General features: G+C 41.3%; 2 protein-coding genes across 2 annotated transcripts; both read left to right on the forward strand.

The window, feature by feature from the left end:
* Positions 1 to 1,236: 1,236 nt before the first annotated feature.
* Positions 1,237 to 4,792, forward strand: LOC118432652 (gastrula zinc finger protein XlCGF7.1-like). Its single transcript, XM_035844288.1, has 2 exons — positions 1,237 to 1,342; positions 3,803 to 4,792. The coding sequence occupies exons 1-2, from the start codon at positions 1,323 to 1,325 to the stop codon at positions 4,557 to 4,559; spliced, it is 777 nt and encodes a 258-aa protein (XP_035700181.1). The 5' UTR covers positions 1,237 to 1,322; the 3' UTR covers positions 4,560 to 4,792.
* A 7,013-nt stretch (positions 4,793 to 11,805) lies between these two features.
* Positions 11,806 to 17,642, forward strand: LOC118432146 (zinc finger protein 506-like). The gene is made up of 3 exons (XM_035843674.1): positions 11,806 to 12,011; positions 16,664 to 16,784; positions 17,469 to 17,642. Exons 1-3 carry the CDS (start codon positions 11,806 to 11,808, stop codon positions 17,640 to 17,642), a joined length of 501 nt encoding a protein of 166 aa, XP_035699567.1.
* Positions 17,643 to 20,390: the final 2,748 nt, after the last annotated feature.

Raw genomic sequence — 20,390 nt, forward strand, 5'->3', positions numbered from 1 at the left:
AATATAACAACCCAGATTGTGCAAGTACGCATATAATAGTCAATATTGGTTTACATTCTACGTAAATTTCAATTGCAGAACAAATTTGGTTTTGAACTTAAAATAGTTAAAAGAGAGTACAAAGCTACATAACATCAAAATCATGAAAATTGCCCCACTCAAAGGTCAATTGCGTAGCAACAAGTCAAGAATCCTATCAATGCAAGCATGGTTTTAATAGACAAAACATTAGTTTATATTCCATGTAAATTTCAAATAGCAGTTTGGTTTGGGACTTATGATGGTTCAAAGAGGGCACAATATGACATTTTGTCAACATTATGACAATTGACTCACTTTAAGGACACCTATAAGTTAGCAACAAAACAAGACCTTTAACTTAACAAGCATGAGTTTGATATACAATATATTTGTTCATATTCCATGTAAATTTCAATATTACAGAACAAGTTTGGTCTGGAACTTTTGATTGTTCAAATAGAGCACAAAATGATATATTATCAAAAACATGAAAATTGACCCACTTTAAAGAATAATTCAATAGCAACGAAAGAAGGACCCAATCTTCACCATAATTTATCTTAAAGATATTAAGTTAAGTGGATTATTACTCTATGTGAATTGTAAGCAAAAATATTTTACATCTACGGACTTTTAAGGCAAAATTTCTGTCTTTTTACGACCTGAAAACAGTGTATTGTAATCAGCTTGCCCGACCTTGGAATTTACAGACTTTAATGGTATTTCATACAAGCCTATACATTGTTCTGATCAGCACATTCTGCTTTTATGGTTGAATTAAAGTTGGCCATGTTTTTACCTGCCAATATCTGGAAAAATGGCCCGAAAACTTCTTTGGTCTGTTGCCATAGCAACGGGAAGTTCAGAGCAGAAAAAATAAATTATGTTAATGGTTGCGTACCAAGTACTATCACCGTGCAAAGAAAAAGAGCCAAATCGATTTTTTTACCAGTGCCAGCATCGTTTGACCCTTACAGACACTCGCTCTTAATTGTTTGTATACCTGCGCAGCATATAAGTATCTTGCGTAAGCTGCATGCTCTAAATATTTTGTATTGTAAATGACGAAGTGATGTGTTATGCTATCCCAAGAGGAAATAAAGAGCCAGAAATAAAGAAAAAAAAAGACAAAACCAAGAATGTTTCACGATTAGGGCAGCTCCTCTGAAGTGCAGGCGGAACGCGATTCACGATGAATGTGTATAAGCAGGCATTCAAATGACCTTTCACCCCAAGGTACCAGTCACCTTTCACCCCAAGCTGCTCCAGGCAAACGCTTGCAGGAGGATTGTGCGGAGGTTATGATTATCACTGGAAGCAGGTAAGAACGAGATTTACGTACAAACTGACCGCATTATTATGAACTATAGGAATTATAGGTAATTTGTATTGCATGTGAGGTACATTTGTCAGAAATGGAAGACTTTTCTGGTGTGACGAAAAACCCGGGTGGGGAGGGGGGATGTTTACCTTCACGAAAACAAAGGAAAACATTGTTTTTGCTGTTTCTACTACTTCCTTATCTTTTTCTCCAAACAAACGGGGTATATAACCTAAACCAGACACTGTCACCATTAGGGCTGGATACCGGCACATCGTACCGGAATGTACCGGTACAAAACCGGTTTTCCTTATTTGACCGGTCCAGAAAAACCGGACCTGAAAAAAAATAGGTGCACCGGATGTTGGACCTCTGCATCTGCATAGGATACCCCCAAATGACCCCGCGAGGGGCAAAAGTAGGGGCGGGGAGCTGAGGCTCCCGGGTTAGGGCGGGCAGGCCGCCTGCCTGGCACGGAAGTGCTCAACGTTGGGAGCGCTTACAACCGTGCCAGGCAGGGCATTCCACTCGGGAATTGTGCGTGGGAAAAAAGAATGTTTGTAGATATCGGTGCGTGCAAATATGTGCTGATATTTGAAGTCGTGACTACCCCGGGTGCGCCCTTGGGCAGGCTTCAGAATATTGCTGGCGTCTATGTTAATATTATTGTTGACTACTTTGTAGAAAAAGGTGAGGCGGGCGTTCCTCCTCCTTTCGGAGAGGGGGCGCCACTGCAGGTCTGAAAGCATTTGTGTCACGCTGCTAGTCTGCCGGTAGTCATTTAGGGTCACTCGGGCTGCCCTGCGCTGGACGGCCTCCACCGCCTGTATCCCTTTGTTGGTGTACGGGTCCCAGACGATGGCACTATATTCCAAGTGAGGCCGTACCAGCGCTTTGTAACAAGTGGCCTTGACCCTAGATGGACAATGGGTCAAGTTGCGCCGAATGACTCCTAGGACCTTACCAGCTTTGCTAGTGGCGTGGTTGATATGGGTGTCCCACCGCAAATCGTCGGACAGTTGTACTCCAAGATAGGGATGGGACTTAACACCGGTAAGGGCTTCTCCACAGAGGGAGTACTGAGTTATGATGGGGTGCTTTTTACGGGTGATATGGAGGATGTGACATTTAGAGGGGTTGAACGACATGAGCCAACGATTTTGCCATTCTGTTAGCGCATCGAGGTCAGACTGCAGCCCTTGTGCTCGAGGTCAGACTGCAGACCTAATAGAAAAATAACAGATTGTTTGATCAGGTATACACACGTTTTGGCACTTCCATGTGGAAGAAAGTAACAAGAGTGAAGCAGAGTAGAGCTTGTAGTCATTTCTACCAAGTTTTCAAGTCAATCGTACAGGTGTAGCTGGAGCAGCTTGGACTGTGCCCACTTGCCACGAGACGGGAACAGTTGTGTCTTAAGTTTGCCAGTTCGCTCATGGACTCTGACTTTAGAGACTGGCTACCACCCCTAAGAGGTCACATCACTGGCAGAGTAACTCGCAACAGTCACAAACTGAACTGTCCTAGAGCAAAAACGAACCGGTACCTGAACTCTACCATACCGTACCTGACCCGACTAATGAATGAGAATGGACTGTGATCGACTCATGTCAATATGTTAGTTATTCTATTGATCGTCTGCTCTTATCATGTTAAGTGCAAACGTAAGGCATTGTTGTTAGTATCGCTAAGTCACATGTGATGTGCGCCTGTCAAATCAGAGGATTTTAAACATTGTAAATTGGTTTTATAATTCAGTGGAATCACTGCGATACCCAATAAAGTCATCTTGTATCTTGTATCTTGTATCTTGTGTAGTTATCGTTGCAGGGTTTTAAAACACCAGTGGGAATCTAATACTCCACCAAACAGATTTCTTTGTAGCTAAATGGACCATTGGTATGGGTCATACTGAATCAAGTTCAGGTCCGGACCTAAACCTGATCCTCTGGACCTGAACCGGACCTGGACCTGGATTTTCTATACCGGTACCCACCCCTAGTCACCATGGTTACTGGAGGTGTAGGTGGAAGTAAATCTACTCAAGATGCCACTAAGGTAATTTAGGTTATTTAGAGAGTCACCTTTAAAGCGGGTGGCGCTAAAATTATGAGGACTGAGTTACTAAGAGCTGTAGACAACCACAAAATGCTTGGAGCTAAAATGACCAAGCTGTACATTTTGTTGAGATAGAGAAAAAAATCCCTTCTAATGAAAAAAAATTACTTATCGCATCATCTTACCACATTCTGGCTCTTCATGTTGAATATGACTAGTATATTTAAAACATTAATTTTGTAATTGCAAATCACAACTAACAGAAAAAGGAAACAACGGCTAACCATAAATAGATTGTTAGGCTTGATCATGTGAAGGAAGACATTACTAGTATTAGTTTGCTTGTAAGTATCTAGTTTCAACTTGTCTATTCCGTCCTTGATTATATTTCTGTTCCATTAGGTACGCAATGGCAGAGGCAGGTAATTGGTCTCCTACTGCTGTTCCCCAGGACTTCGGTGATGGTTCGTCTCCTGGAGTTTTGCGTGTCAGGTATGAAAGTAAAACCAAAGACCAGCCAACTGCGAGCGAAATTAGTGTGGCCAGTCAACCAAAAGCAAGCAGTGGTGGGAAACCCTATATGTGTGGAGAGTGTGGGTACAGGGCACCAAGGGAGTCTCACTTCTACCGGCACATGAGAACACACACAGGGGAAAAGCCATTCAAGTGTGCCCAGTGTGACTATTCTGCTGCACGAAAATTCAGTTTGGAACAACATCTAGCTAAACACACCGGTGATAAGCCCTACATGTGTGGGGAGTGTGGGCATAGGACATATGGGATGTCTGATTTATCTAAACATATGAGAACTCATACAGGGGAAAAACCCTACAAGTGTGACCAGTGTAACTATTCTGCTGCATGGAAATCCTCATTGGACAGTCATCTAGCAAAACACAGTTGTGAGAAACCCTACATGTGTGGCGAATGTGGTTACAGGACAGCCGAAAGACGTAACCTTTACAGACATATGACAATTCATACTGGTGACAAACCCTTTATGTGTGGGGAATGTGGGTACAGAGCAGCTCAAAGAAGTGACCTGTCCAGACATATGAGAACCCATACAGGTGAAAAACCCTACAAGTGTGGTCAGTGTGACTATTCTGCTGCACGGAAATCCACATTGGACCGCCATCTAGCCAGACACACCGTTTAGAAGCCCTACAAGTGTGACCAGTGTGATTATTCTGGTGCACAGAAATGAATTTGGACGGACATCTTGCAAAGCACACCGGTGACAAACCCCTTCATGTGTGGGGAGTGTGGGTACAGGACAACTCAAAAGTCTGACTTATCCAAGCATATAGGAACTCATGCCGGTGTAAAACCTTACAATTGTGACCAGTGTGATTATTCTGCGGCACAGACATCCACTTTGAACATAAATCTAGCAAAACACGACGATGAGAAACCCCACAAGTGTGACTAGTGTGGTTATTCTGCTGCACGGAAATTCACACTGGAAAGCCATCTGCTTAAAACCCGGCATTGTGGTTACAGGACAACTCAAAAGTCTGAATTATCCAAACAAATGAGAACCCATGCCGGTGAAAAACCCTACAAATGTAATTATTCTAGCAAAACACAGCGGTGAGAAACTTTTATGTGTGGGAAATATGGATACAGGACAACTGAAAACTGTGTCTTATCCCAACATATGAGAACCCATACCGGTGAAACACCCTATGATAATTCTTCAGCATGGAAATCCACATTAGACAGCTAAAAATTCAGATTAGAATTAAGAAAAAATTTGTATACGGGAAACATGAGTGCAGAACATTAGGGATATCTCACTAACATTACATTTTCTCTTTGTGAACCAAGACAAGATCAAGAAAGAAAACTTTATAAGATTGAGTAGTGTGAGTAACTATCAGCTTATCATGTGTTATCTGTCTTTTAGCCAAAGACACTGATATAAAACTCTTAATGTGTTTTTTTTGTAGTGCATGTAGTTTTTACAATCTTAGAACACTTATTACAAGTGTCCTAAACTGATTTCTTAAAGAAAGCTTCCTCACATGTACAGTCTTGAGATTGCATTGTGGTTTTAGGTCAAACAATACTTCTATACAATTCTTTGATTAGATTTATTTGTAATCAGTACTTTAATATTTGCTTGAACTGTGTGATGTCGTATTTAAAGAGGAGAAAATCTCGACATATATCTTTCATCTGTTCAAAACAAATTGTTTAGAAATGACCTAACGAGACTAAGGATTAGTGTACACACCTTACAAATTGAAAAGGGCCGACACTACAACATACCAGCCAATGAGAGACTTTGTCCCACATGCCATAATGACATAGAAAATGAATTTCATTTTGTAATGGATTGTCCGACTTATGAAGAAGACCGTCAAAAGTTATTTCAAAATATTGTATGTAAGTCCGAAATTGTACTGCCACATGCTAGGTGAGAGGTATTCCATTTGATATTATCATGTCCTGTTCATATATCTGCCTACGTTGGCCAATTTATTTACAACTCATTGCAAAAACGAGATAATGCTTTATGATACTCACTAGATTTTTTTATACTGTTATTACCAAGAAGCGAGAAGAAGCCGAACTTTTGTGTTAGACTAGATTTGTGACACTTTTATGTATGTATATATCCTGATTTGTTGTGACCTGTACTTAGCCCGGTTGGGCAAAATTGTACAATAAAGGTCTTCATTCATTCATTCATTCATATATTATATTACATTAGTTGTTAGTTATTTGTATTAGTATATAGTTGTTCACATTGCCATACATTGTAACTGTTACAATTGTTGCGCAATAAAGTTCTTCTTCTATGTGATAACACCATACGAAATCTGTGTCTTTAAATTTGCCTATAAATAAGCATATACATGCATCAAGTAGTAGCGACAAAGACATACACAGCAGAGATCTCAAGTTTCCGTTGGCATCGCTAAAACAATCTACATCAGTGACATGCAGAGCCTGTTTATGAGAAACAGTATGATAACTGAGGAAGTTTCTATCCTAGATAAAGTTAATCACACCAAATTTCAGGTAGGCTTTGTATGGACATCCTAGAAAATTTGAGCTTCAGTCAGAATAACAGGCGTATGATCAGTGTAGCATATAAAGATTGAAACACTGTAATGCTTAATTGAATAGTTATTTACTATCATCTGCAGTATACACCTTACATTAGTATATATGAAAATTTCTTGATGATTGAACCCACGTTGTACATTACGGAAATGATATAATGATGCGTTTATCAAATGGAATGCAGCATATTAGCATGGTAAATGAAGATAAATTAATTCAATGTATGCTTTTTTCAGGCAAGAGAGCTGACGTTATTAAACCAACAGATTGCATAATTGTGTTTGTATGTGTAAAACATTTGATTTATTCACGGTAATGGCCTTTAAAGGTAAGAAATTCTATTGTCAATTCTATTTTGACGATGTATATATGATACACTATGAATCGCCAATAAATAGAATGATAATCCTTCTACATTTTTTTAGATGAAAATAAAGAAAACTTAACAATATGAGAGGGGAGTGGCCTCCTGTCATGTAGGAAGCGATTTAGCACATTAGATGGGTAACGAGGAACACAAAATGACCTATAACCCTTTGATATTTTACCTTTCACCCTTGCTGCCTCGGACGAACGCTTGCATGTTGGATTGGAAGATTGTGTGGAGGTAAAAATCAACACTGGAAGCAGGTAAGAACGTGAAATATACAATAATAACTATCTTATCATGAACCAAAGAATGTATACGGCATTTCTGTGGTGTATGGGCCGCATCAGTGCGATATGTGTCACTTTTCGAGGTTACGAAATTGAGGTGGGGGAGGGGGGTGAAGTCACACGCCAAGTCCTTGGAGGTAGCAGGACACAGTTTTCGGCCTATGGGGATTTCTATAGTTAAGGGCCACAAGGTGACTGGCTTCGACGCATTAAAAAATATCGTAGGATGCACTTTTGAATACCAAAAACGGATATGTTTGAGTTGAAGGTACAAGCCACAAAATATTAAAAAAAAAAAAAAAAAAAATCCTGTCGGCGTATCACCTTCTCATGCCCTCTTTGAAATGCCCCTTTGCGGAGATCACAGAACTGCAGCCGACTCACACGAGAATGGTAGTTGCGTAATCGAGCGCATTCATACACCAAATTGAAAACTTTCACAATCCAAATCATGCAGTTTCAGAAAGTCGACACTTTCCTTGACCACGCAGCACAGGTTATATCTGGCTGCCCCTCAAATAAGGCTTTTTACCTCTCCTTCAACAAGTTTATCCGTACTATTTTATGTACCCGCGTCATAGACCCCGGCGTTCGCCTATTAATACTGTGTTCTGCTACCTCAAGATACTCGCTTACAGGAGGATTGTGTGCAGGTAATAACTTAAAAATCAACTTTGGAAACAGGTAAGAACGATAAATACATAAAAAATAACTACATTGTCATGACCCATAGAGAAATAAAGCATTTCTGTGGTATGTGGGCTGCAACGTGACGAAAAGAAATACAGGAAAATCAAGGACTCAAGGAGTGGGGCGTGAGGGAAATTTTATTGGGGAGGGGTGGCATTTTTGCTCCGTTTTTTTCTATTTCCAAATAAAGTCAATGACCTGCACCAGACGGCTGTCACCATGGTTACCGGAGGTGAAGCAGACAGTGGTGTTCGGTTACAGAAGTTATGTAGCAAATGGCTGGACTGGCTGGTTGATAATGAATGTCTTTGTGTAGGGATAAACATAGCGGTACTTTCAAAGACTTTGTAAGGCTTAGACCATCTGAAGACATCATATAGTCTCTCAGGAAGACATGTCAGCTGGATAAAAATGAAGAATTTGGCCAAATAGGGACATAAAAGTTACTGTAGGTTTTCAGACAGGCTTTTGTGGTATATCCGCGGCCGAAGAGTTAACTTCTAGGCCAATTAACTCCTACTAGACTAAGTTGGCGAAATTGTCCTATTACTATTTGGTCAGGCGGGAGTATGGTAGAGACTAAACATCATGTATTTACTTTAATTTTATCTATCTGCCGTAATGTGGTTTTAGACAATCGTTTCATCTTTTCAAATATTTTATTTGCTTAGACATGGCAGAGGCAGGTAATTGGTCTCCTACTGCTGTTGCCCAAAACTGCCATGATGGGTCCCCAACTGGAGTTTCATGCGATAGGGATGCTGGCAAAGGCAAACAGCAGCCAACAGCGAGCAAACCCAGTTTGGTCAGTCAACCGGAATCACATACTGTTGAGAAGCCCTACATGTGTGCGGAATGTGGGTACAGGACAGCTAAAAAGCGTCACTTATCTGAACATATGCGAACTCATACCGGTGAAAAACCCTACAAATGTGACCAGTGTAACTATTCTGCTGCACAAATGTCCAACTTGTACAGGCATCTAGCAAAGCACACTGGTGATAAGCCCTACATGTGTGGGGAGTGTGGGTACAGAGCAACTCAAAAGGGTCACTTATCCAATCATATGAGAACGCATACCGGTGAAAAACCCTACAAATGTGACCAGTGTGATTATTCTGCTGCACAGAAATCCGCATTGGACAGACATCTAGCAAAACACACTGGCGACAAACCCTACAAATGTGACCAGTGTGGATACAGGACAGCCCGGAAGTCGCATTTATCCGAACATATGAGAACTCATACTGGTGAAAAACCCTACAAATGTGACCAGTGTGACTATTCTGCAGTAGCGAAAGGCAATTTGGATTATCATCTAGCCAAACATACTGGTGAGAAGCCCTACATGTGTGGGGAGTGTGGATACAGAACAACTCGGAAGTCTCATTTATCCAAACATATGAAAATTCATACCGGTGAAAACCCCTACAAGTGTGACCAGTGTGACTATTCTACTGCACACAAAAACAGTCTGGACCAACATCTAGCCAAACACACTGGTGAGAAGCCCTACATGTGTGGGGAGTGTTGGTACAGGACAGCTCGAAAGTCTGACTTAGTGGAACATATGAGAACTCATACCGGTGAAAAGAACTACAAGTGTGACCTGTGTGATTATTCTGCTGCACGGAAACAACATTTGGACATCCATCTTGCAAAACATACCGGTGACAAACCCTACAGGTGTGGGGAGTGTGGATATAGGACATCTCGAAAGGGTGACTTATCCAAACATATGAGAACCCATACCGGCGAAAGAACATACAAGTATGAGATTATTCTGTTTCACAGAGATCTGTATTAGATAGCAATGGAACACACCATGCTGAAGACAAACCCTACAAGTGTGACCAGTGTGTTTATTCTGCTACACGGAAGTAACATCTGGACAGCCATCTTGCAAGGCACACCGGTAACAAACAATTTATATGTGGAAAATGTGGGTACAGAACAGCTGATATGTATTACATATACAGACATATGACAATTCATACTGGCAAGAAACCGTACGTGACCACTGTAAATATTATGCTGCAACACAAACAACATTGTGCAAACATCTAGCAAATACATTAATCCGCCATCTAGCAAAATTTACACTTGAGAACAGGACAACATTGATATCTCACTTAATCTAACATTTCATTTTTGATGGACCAACTTAGCAAAACATATTTGTGAGTACTAGTAGTGGGCGTAATCATCAGCTTATTATGTGTTATCTGCCTTAAGGTAGGCTAGCAGAGCAGCTGATTTCTTTGGAAATTTTAATTTTTCATGAGAATAACAGGTGCACAATCAATGTAAAATAAAAAGAAAGACTGCTATGTTTACTCATTTACTAAACTGTACAGTATACACAACATAAAAGTATATACAATAGATGTTGATGATTATGCATAACCTGTGTTGAACATTACGGACAGAAATAATGGAAGCCAGAGAAACATGAATTGTAGTTTCCATGACTGATAGATAACGTAGTTTCGTTTCCTTTATGCAAGAAAAGACAGATAAAATGGGCTATATGGAGCTGAGTTGATTAAATTCAATATATATATATTCAAGCAAAAACAAATTTTGTTATTAAAAATACAGGTTACGTGATATTTTTTCATGTGTTTATAATTGTTCGTTTTTTGTGTTGACCATGAAATGTCAGAGAGCGTTGTACGAATCTTCATTAATATCGTTTTCATTATACGTAGAAGATCGCAATACAAGCTAAAATTCCCTTTAGATAGCGCAGCACGATATATTATTTTACACTTTTTTAAACAAGTGAACAAAGACGATGTTTCGTCGCTCATCTCTTACTGACAAATGGCATCCATGCTGAAATAACACAGTGATTTCACGTCATTTCCTCTTGTATCAATGCCCAACACAGTAGTGATTATTTCTTCAAACCTTGGGTCGTGGTGTATGTATATGTATAGGTAAAACCAACTGTGAAACACTAGCACTGGCTACCATCTAAGGTGCTAAATTCAGATTTGAATTATAAGGGCACCTTTTTCAATAGTGTAGGCGGAACGTACTACACAATAAAGTCGAAGCAGGTTTTAAATGACCTTTCACCCCACCGTGCCGGTCACCCTTCACCCCTTGCTGCCCCAGACAGACGCTTGCGGGGCGATTGTGCGGAGGTACATAATCATCACTGGAAGCAGGTAAGAACGAGATTTACATACAAATTGACTGCAGAATCATGATCCATGGGGGGCAGGGGTAATTTCTGTGGTATGTTGGCTACATTAAGCAGGATGTAAGACTTTTCTTCGGGCTGACGAAAATGTGGGTGTGGAGGGGGGCATATTTTACTTTACCGGAAACAAAGGAAGCATTGCTCAGTTTCTTCTACTTTCTCTTCTTCTAATGAGCCACTATCACCATGGTTACTTGAGGTGTAGCAGAATTGAACTGGAGGTGAAGCAGACATCCTGTGGTGTTCGGTTACATGTAGAAAATATCAGGACAAAGCTCGAGGGGCTGGATCATTAATGTGTTTATGTAAGACTAGACAGATCTTGTTTAACGGCTAGTCTATTGGAAAGGCGACCTCTAAATCTACTCAAGATGCCGCTGAGGTCATTTGGGTTATTGGGAGAGTCTACTTTTAAGTTGGCGGCGCTTTTATGACGGGTGATTCATTATGAGCTAGCTAGAGCCAATCACAAAAGGCTTGGAGCTTGAATGACCGAGCTTTTAATTTTGGAAGATAGACGAAAAGTCCCTTCTTGTGAATAGGTTACTTGTCATATCGTCTGATCCTGGCTCTTTATGGTGACGTGACTAGTATATTCAAAACATATATAGTGAAATTGCAAAACACAACAAACAGGAAGAGAAAACAGCACCAAATTGTACATAGCTTGTTATTCTTGATGGTGTAAAACAAAGTAATATTTGCTTGCAAGTATCTAGTTTCAGCTGGCTTATTTCATCCTTTATTATATCTATGTTCCATTAGGTACGCAATGGCAGCGGCAGGTAATGGGTCTCCTACTGCTGTTCCCCAGGACTTCGGTGATGGTTCTCCTCCTGGAGTTTTGCGTGGCAGGGATGAAAGTAAAACCGAAGACCATCCAACTAAGAGCAAAATCGGTTTGGCCAGTCAACCAAAAGCAAACACTGGTGGGAAACCCTACATATGTGGGGAGTGTGGGTACAGGGCAACTTACAAGTGTGTCTTATCCAAACATATGAGAACCCACACAGGAGAAAAGCCTTACAAGTGTGACCAGTGTGACTATTCTGCAGCACATAAATCTAATTTGAACCGGCATCTAGCAAAGCACACTGATGCTAAACCCTACATGTGTGGGGAATGTGGGTTCAGGACAACTCAAAAGTGTCATTTATCCGAGCATATGAGAAATCATACAGGTGAAAAGCCCTACAAATGTGACCAGTGTGACTATTCTGCAGCAAAGAAATTCAATTTGGACCAACATCTAGCCATACACACTGGTGATAAGCCCTACATGTGTGGGGAGTGTGGGTACAGAGCAACTCACAAGTCTGCCTTATCCAAACATATGAGAACTCATACAGGTGAAAAGCCCTACAAGTGTGACCAGTGTGACTATTCTGCAGCAAAGAAATCCAATTTGGACCAACATCTAGCCATACACACTGGTGATAAGCCCTACATGTGTGGAGAGTGTGGGTACAGGGCAACTCATAAGTCTGACTTATCCAAACATATGAGAACTCATACAGGTGAAAAGCCCTACAAGTGTGACCAGTGTGATTATTCTGCTGCACAGACGTCCGCCTTGAACAGACATATTGCCAAACATACTGGTGATAAGCCCTACATGTGTGGGGAGTGTGGGTACAGAACAGCTGAAAAGTCTCATTTATCCGAACATATGAAAACTCATACAGGTGAACGACCCAACACGTGTGACCAGTGTGACTAAAGTTTACCATGAACCGGCATTTAGCCAATGACACTGGTGACAAACCCTTCATGTGCGGAGAGTGTGGGTATAGGACAGCTCAAAAGCAAAATTTATCCCAACATATGAGAACCCATACAGGTGGAAAGCCCTACAAGTGTGACCATTGTGACTATTCTGCAGCAAATAAATGTCATTTGGATCAACATCTAACCATACACACCGTTGAGAAGCCCTATATGTGTGGAGAGTGTGGGTACAGAACAGCTCACAAGCCTCACTTATCTGAACATATGAGAACTCATACTGGTGAAAGACCCAACAAGTGTGAGTGGTGTGACTATTCTGCAGCACAAAAATCCACCTTGGCCAAGCATTGTAAAAAAAAAAAAAACGGCGAAAACCCCTATAATGGCTATTTGAGGAATGCAATTTCGGGTATCTAAACAAACTCATAAGAATATTTAGTGTTGTATGTTATATAGCTGTAGTGAACTTACAGACGAATGTCAAACTCTGCGTAGGGGTGGACAACTCCACAAGTGAACTGACGTGATATCACGGCAACATCACTTGTGCTTGGACTTGACAAGAAAACTCGAGCTTCCCATGGATAACTCTTTCCCTGTAAATTCATCATAGGGGGCAGTAAAAGCTGTGATGTATCTACCTTATTATAATCCAAATCACTTCTGTTATCGAATGAAGAAGACCTTTATTGTACACTTCTGCTCACACATGCTAAATACAGGCCATGATGATACATGTTGAAGTAGTTATCTCAAAAATCAAAATGAAAGAACTATTTCTAGTGAAGTAAGAACGAGTTATCTTTAAGGTACTAAATGCAACTGCAATCTTTTATGTATGCTAGTATGTACAGGTTCGACTTCTTCTCGCTTCTTAACCCTATTCAGACGGGGGGGGGGGGTCTTTCATATCGCATAACGCCAGAACGGCTCACACTGGGGCCATTAAATTGAGTTAGTTTTCCTAAAAGATCAGCAACAAATAATTTTAAAAAGTATGAATTTTTTTTTCTTTTTCATTTTTTTTCTACTTGCCATGGCGACCGTTTGTTGATGCATTTTGATGAGAATCGCGAATTTCGGTCCTAGCAATGCATTTTCAACTTTTGCTATCTTACTGCTATGTTCTTACATACTAAAATTTTTAGGTTATCTACATATATTAGTATATATGATGGTATGTTGATGATTATGCTGAACCTTTGTTGAACATTGTAAAAATATAGAGTGATGCTTGTGTAACATGTAAGGTAGTTTCTATGAAGACATTGATGAATAGTAGATAATATAGTTCCGTCACTTGCATGTTTGTAATAACAGATATAGACAGCATTGGCTACGTAGCTCAGTTAATTCAAGATATATTCATTCATGGCAAGTGAGAGCTGATGTTATTAAATGTACAACTTACAGTATATTTCGTTTTATGTGTGAAATATTTGACTTAACCCTATTCAGACGGGGGGGGGGGGGCTTTTGAGGCCTGCGCCAACTTCGATGTCCTATAACGCCAGAACGCCTTACGCTAAAGCCACCAAATTTAGTGATTTTTCCTAAAATATTGTTGGCAACAATTTTACGAAGTTTGACAAATTTTCCTTTTTTTTCGTGTTGCCATGGCAACCGTTTGCTGAAAGGCAGTTTTGCCCAAAATCACTATTTTTGGTCCTAACAATGTATTTTTCACATTTATTTGCTATATTACTGCTATTTTGTAACATAAATAAAATTTTATATTATTTAGCATATCTTTCATAATTATATATGCATAAATGATGCTAATTTGATGACGTCATCAGCCCAAAATCCAAGATGGCGGACCGTATGGTCAGATTTTTTCATCAAAAACCATCTAAATTAATGAATTTAATCTATTTCCATTGCCCTTTGTGATTATTTGTTGCAAAAAAAGTATTTGAAAAAATTCAAGGTGGTGGATATAATATGGCGGAGCCTAACTCGTATCTTAGATGTGCATGACGTCATTTTATGACGTCATTATGACGCCATCGATGTTGCTATTGGCAATACAAGTCGTAATAAACATAATTATTCTGTTATCTGCACTTGTTGTTACATTTTTGTAGTATAACTTGAAGTTTTCTGAGAATACCCTTTTTTCATGGGTCCGGCCAATATAATCAAATTGATGACGTCATAATTACGTCATCTTAGGACAACGTAACGTCAAACGTCAAATACTTGTCAGATATTATGTCGATATCATGTCTTGAATATTTGGTGGCCCTACGGTGCGTCGTTCAAGAGTTAGAGGACTTAGAAGTGGACGCCTGAACCCAACCCCCCCCACCCCCCGTCCAGGGATGACCAAAAAAGCCCGGTCTGAATAGGGTTAATGTTATTAATTTTGTTTTGACGATGTATGGTCAGACGATAGACTAAAAATCCCATATAACTAGAATGATAATTCTTTTACATTTGTTTGAGAAGGAAATGAAGAAAACTAAAATAATATGAGACGGGAAGTGGCCTCCTGTCTTGCAGGCAGCGTTTTCAGCACATTAGATGGGTAACGAGGAACAAAAATGACCTTGAACCCTCAGATCGTTCACCTTTCACCCCTTACTGCTTCAGACGAACGCTTGCAGGATCGGAAGATTGTGTGGAGGTAAAAATCAACATTGGCAGCAGGTGAGAACGCTAATATACAAAAATCACGGTCTTATCATTACGAAAAAAATGTATAGGTATTTTTTATGGTATATGAACCGCATTTGGACGATATGTGTCACTTTTGGGGGTTACGAAATAGATGTGGGGATGGGGCGAAGTCACACGCCAAGTCCTTCGAATTCGCGACAAAACAAAGGGTTAGTTCTACTATACACAGTTAGCACCATAGTATTATAAATGTAACAAAACGACAGTAGAAACCATGTTAGAAAGGACTCGTGTGACACAAGGAAACGAATGTTCAGGTGAAACATGTGAGGACAGTTTTGTGGAATTCAGGAATGGACTCATGGCAAAATTATACATGAAAGGGGGGGGGGGGGGGCGCCGTAAGGTATGATCGGGGAGGTTTTAATATTACGATGGAGTTTTGCATTTGACAGTTGTTTGGTCAAATGTGCAAAACTACCGAGGTCACGGGTAAATTTCTCATCACTCGGTATCCAGTGATGAAGTCGCGTCGTCACTGGCTTACCAGTGGGGAATATTTATCGTCACTAGTTTTCCAGTGATGAGGAAACTTCAGCTGGTAACTCAGTGACGACAAATATTCAGCTTGCTGAAAAAAAAAAGGAATCATCGTTTCAGTTGATCAGGGGATTTCAAAGTTAGCACTTAAAGTTATACTAACGTCGCCTCTGCAAGTCATCACACTCCCGGACCAAATCTAACAGTAACACGGCCATGGCGACATGTGGGTTAGGGTGTTTTTGTTGCACATCGAACTCAGCACTGGAACTTTCTAGTGCTATTCGATTACGTGGTCACTGGAAGCCCAGTGCCGAAATAATTTCATCACTCTGTGTCCAGTGCCGAAAAGTCACCGATCACTGGAAAACCCAGTGAGGAACCGGTGACCTCGATGGTTCCGCACTCGGTGCCCAGTGACGAATGACGTTCATCACTGGGCCCCGAGTGACGAGCGGAGTTCATCACTGGGTCCCGAGTGACGAGCAGAGTTCATCACTGGAAACCGAGTGACGAGACAAGGTTCATCAATTGAATTCCAGTGCCGAGAGAGCTTCATCACTGGAACAAAGCAATTCATCACTGGGGAACCAGTGACGAACTTTCTTCGTCACTGGGCGTCCAGTGATAACGCCATTTTGAATACATTTTCGTCACTGGAAGCCCAGTGAGGAACCCGTGACCCGCGTAGTCTTGCGTCAAATGTTCATATTTTATCCATTTAAATTTGTGTCCACTAGGTTAGTCATGGCTGAGGCAGGATATGGGTCTCCTACTGGTGTTCCCCTGAAGCACGGTGATGGGTCTCCTGTTGGAGTTTCATGTGACAGAGATGCAGGTAATTGCGGATACGAGCAGACAGCAAGCAAAAACAGTTTGGAATGAAAGAAGGAGCACATACTGATGGAAAATCTTATCTATGTGAGGATTGTGGTTACAGGACATCCCGGAAGTCTGACTTGGTGAAACATGTGAGAACTCATACAGGTGAAAAACCCTACAAGTGTGACCAGTGTGATTATTCTGCAGCACGGAAATCAACCTTAAACGATCATCTAATCAAACACACCGGTGAAAAACCCTACATGTGTGGGGAATGTGGGTACAGGACAGCTGAAAGACGTAACCTTTACAGACATATGAAAATTCATACAGGTGAAAAACCCTACAAATGTGATCAGTGTGACTATTCTGCGGCAAGGAAATCTACATTGAACAGCCAGCTTGCAACACACTCCGGTACGAAACCCTACTTGTGTGGGGAGTGTGGGTACAGAACAACTCAAAAGTGTCACCTATCCGAACACATGAGAACCTATACTGGCGAAAAAACCCTACAAGTTTGACCAGTGTGATTATTCTGCTGCACAGAAATCCACATTGGACCGCCATCTAGCAAAACACATGTACAGCGGCGAGAAACCCTACATGTGTGGGGAGTGTGGGTACAGTACAACTCAAAAGTGTCACCTATCTGAACACATGAGAACCCATACTGGCGAAAAACCCTACAAGTGTGACCAGTGTGACTATTCTGCTGCACAGAAATCCACATTGGACCGCCATCTAACAAAACACAGCGGCGAGAAACACTACATGTGTGGGGAGTGTGGATACAGGGCAACTGATAAGCGTTACCTAACCATACATATGAAAATCCATGCTGGTGAAAAACCCTACAAGTGTGACCAGTGTGATTATTCTGCTACACGGAAGTGACATTTGGACATCCATCTTGCAAAACACACCGGTGGCAAACCCTACATGTGTGGGGAGTGTGGGTACAGGACAACTCAAAAGTGTCACCTATCCGAACACATGAGAACCCATACTGGCGAAAAACCCTCAAGTGTGACCAGTGCGATTATTCTGCTGCACAGAAGTCCACATTGGACCGCCATCTAGCAAAACACGGCGGCAAGAAACCCTACATGTGTGGGGAGTGTTGGTACGGGACAGTGGATAGGCGTTACCTATACAGACACATGAGAAAACATACTGTTGACAAACCCGTCATCATGTGAGGGAAATGTGGGTACAGGACAACTCTAAAGTGTGACTTATCCCAACATTTGAGAACCCATACCGACGAAACACACTACAAATGTGATCAGTAAGTTAATTGATAATTCTGCAGTATAAAAATTCACATTAGACCGCTGGAGCTTAGAAAAACATAAGAACTTCTGTGATAGGTTTATTTATGATATATAAAGATACACGGCAAGCTCATGTTAGTGAACTAGAAAATAAGACATACAATAAGTATGTAACAAAGGTTTTCAAGATACACAAATGAGATTAAAAGGAGCCTAAGGGAAGTTAATAACTATGCACGTCTGGTCCCTTAGCCTGATTCGTAACGTTGTTATGCTTTGTGATAATGCCAGTTGGACCAAGGAGGTTATAGCTCAATATTGTTGTAGGATAGAGTAAAAAGGTTACGTTTATTATCAAAGTGATGTCTGAAACCGTAAACAATACAGCTGCACTTTGCCACCTAGTACCGTGTGGGTATTGTTTGACTGCCTGTATTATTTGACAGTCTGTGAATTGCGACCATGTGACAAAAATCTAAATTCAGCTACAATAGACTTTCCGACTAACTTTGTCTGTCTACATGCAAATACGCATAAAACGCAGGCAATTGTATTCCACATAGCAGTTGGGTAGACCAATCAGCACACGTCTTGCGATTTTCAAATCTTTCAATCCCATCTTTCAGTTGGCATTCGGAGAATGCCTTGTTTCTGTAAGGTAGTGCTTTCACACAGCTCCTATCCCGATAGCAAAATGTTTGTATGCACGCCAGACGGTCCCACGGCCAGTGAACAATGAGAGCTTGGAAATACTGTACGTCAAGACCGGACACTTTCTTGCTGTGGAATTGCATTCAACTACCAACGCCATGCGACCTAGTTCTGTTTAAAAGGGTAACAACCGGTGCACCGGTCGCGAAGAGCCCAGCTGTTGTTTTGTGCGGTTTGAGTTTCAGCAAGAAAGGTCTTTGTCACTACGTCGAACGCAAGAAGGGCTAGCTGCTGCCGTTTCACGATTGACTGAATACTACCGTTATGCGAACTTTACAAGCCCGTGTTCCTGACTAGCATCGGTTTGTGTAGAAGACCGCCTGGACAACAGAATTTGTGAGAGCAGCAATGCAGAAATCGAGAGATCTACAGGAGTTTATGTCAACAAATTGGAAGCGACTATACAGTTAGTTGGGCGACTGCTTATGAAAATAGTGAAGACCCGAATGCTAGTGACCTATGAAAGCAGACCGACATATATTTGAAAGCGAAAAGGGGACGGAGCCCATCAGGAGCAGTCCAAAATAGTTTTAGAAAAAGTTAATTCACATTTTGAAAGAATAAAGGAAACTTATACAAGCTACATGGGAAGGGGAGGTGGGAGGGTAAATCCTAGGTCGGCAGGGGTGGTAAAACAACACTGTTTTTAATAACAAAGGCTGTAATTAACGCGCTCTAGTGGAGGTAGATAATTAGGTGATGATTGCCCGGTAATTTATGCAAAGAGCATCCGTGCGGCGTGGCACAAGTCTCAGGTATCCGGGTATATAGAAAAGGAAGTATTACGGCTAAATGCGCGGTCAAGCGCGGGTCATAGACACGTACCGGACACAAACTTGTTCGTTTCAGTGCATCCTCGGGTGTGCCAGTTGCCCGGACAGGCATCATGTCCAGTTCGATACGTACCGTGAATGTCCGACCATTTCGAGTTTCTCGGTGCATGTCCAGGAGTTTCTACCCCATATATTCAACTTTTCATGCAGTGACAGAAAATTGGTTCTCACCAATTTCGAACCAGAAAACATCACGGAGATGATAGTTTGGTGCGGAACCGATCACAGGACGTGGTTTAATCACTTTCCGACAGGAAAGAACAAAGGCTGCAGACGAAACGCCAACTTGTGACCCTTGAGTTCATCAGGTGAAACCAACTCTCAGCCACAGTGGTGACGTGTTAGGTAGTTACTTCTGAGCACAAAACTTGTAAGATTCTCAGCCCAAATGATAACTCTACTATATTTTCAAGACAGAATATTAGCTTTGCCGCCCTAGTACTTAATGTTTTAGCTGGTTCCACCCTGGTTTCGCACCCTGAGCAACAGTGGTAACATCCATATCCGGAACCCCGGCGCACTTAATTTTGGGAAGAGTGCAAAAGGAGAATTCCTTAAGCCCCGTTTACAAATCAAGTATTTAGCTCGGCCGAGTTGTCAACGAGCTCTAAATTACGAGGAGGTATGACCCTGTATGACCCTGATGCCGACGAAGAAACTCTGCCATTTGTTCGTAGGAGTTAGGGCCATGCCTCCTCGTAATTTAGAGCTCGCTGACAACTCGGCCGAGCTAAATTCTTGATTTGTAAACGGGGCTTTACCGCCCCCTCCCCCTTCATAATTTTGCAACGAATCCATTCCTGATGAGTACACAAACCTGTCTC

This window comes from Branchiostoma floridae, chromosome 15 (assembly GCF_000003815.2).
Source record: "Branchiostoma floridae strain S238N-H82 chromosome 15, Bfl_VNyyK, whole genome shotgun sequence".
In the NCBI taxonomy this organism is placed as follows: domain Eukaryota; kingdom Metazoa; phylum Chordata; class Leptocardii; order Amphioxiformes; family Branchiostomatidae; genus Branchiostoma; species Branchiostoma floridae.

What these genes read in the sequence shown, in the direction of transcription:
- LOC118432652 (XM_035844288.1), top strand. Translation starts at nt 1,323, where the DNA reads ATGATTATCACTGGAAGCAG. An exon ending in ATGATTATCACTGGAAGCAG is followed by an intron (nt 1,343 to 3,802) that starts GTAAGAACGAGA and finishes CTGTTCCATTAG; the next exon opens with GTACGCAATGGCAGAGGCAG.
- LOC118432146 (XM_035843674.1), top strand. Translation starts at nt 11,806, where the DNA reads ATGGCAGCGGCAGGTAATGGGTCTCCTACTGCTGTTCCCCAGGACTTC. An exon ending in GGGTACAGGGCAACTTACAA is followed by an intron (nt 12,012 to 16,663) that starts GTGTGTCTTATC and finishes TGTGTCCACTAG; the next exon opens with GTTAGTCATGGCTGAGGCAG. An exon ending in ATTGCGGATACGAGCAGACA is followed by an intron (nt 16,785 to 17,468) that starts GCAAGCAAAAAC and finishes TCTGCTGCACAG; the next exon opens with AAATCCACATTGGACCGCCA.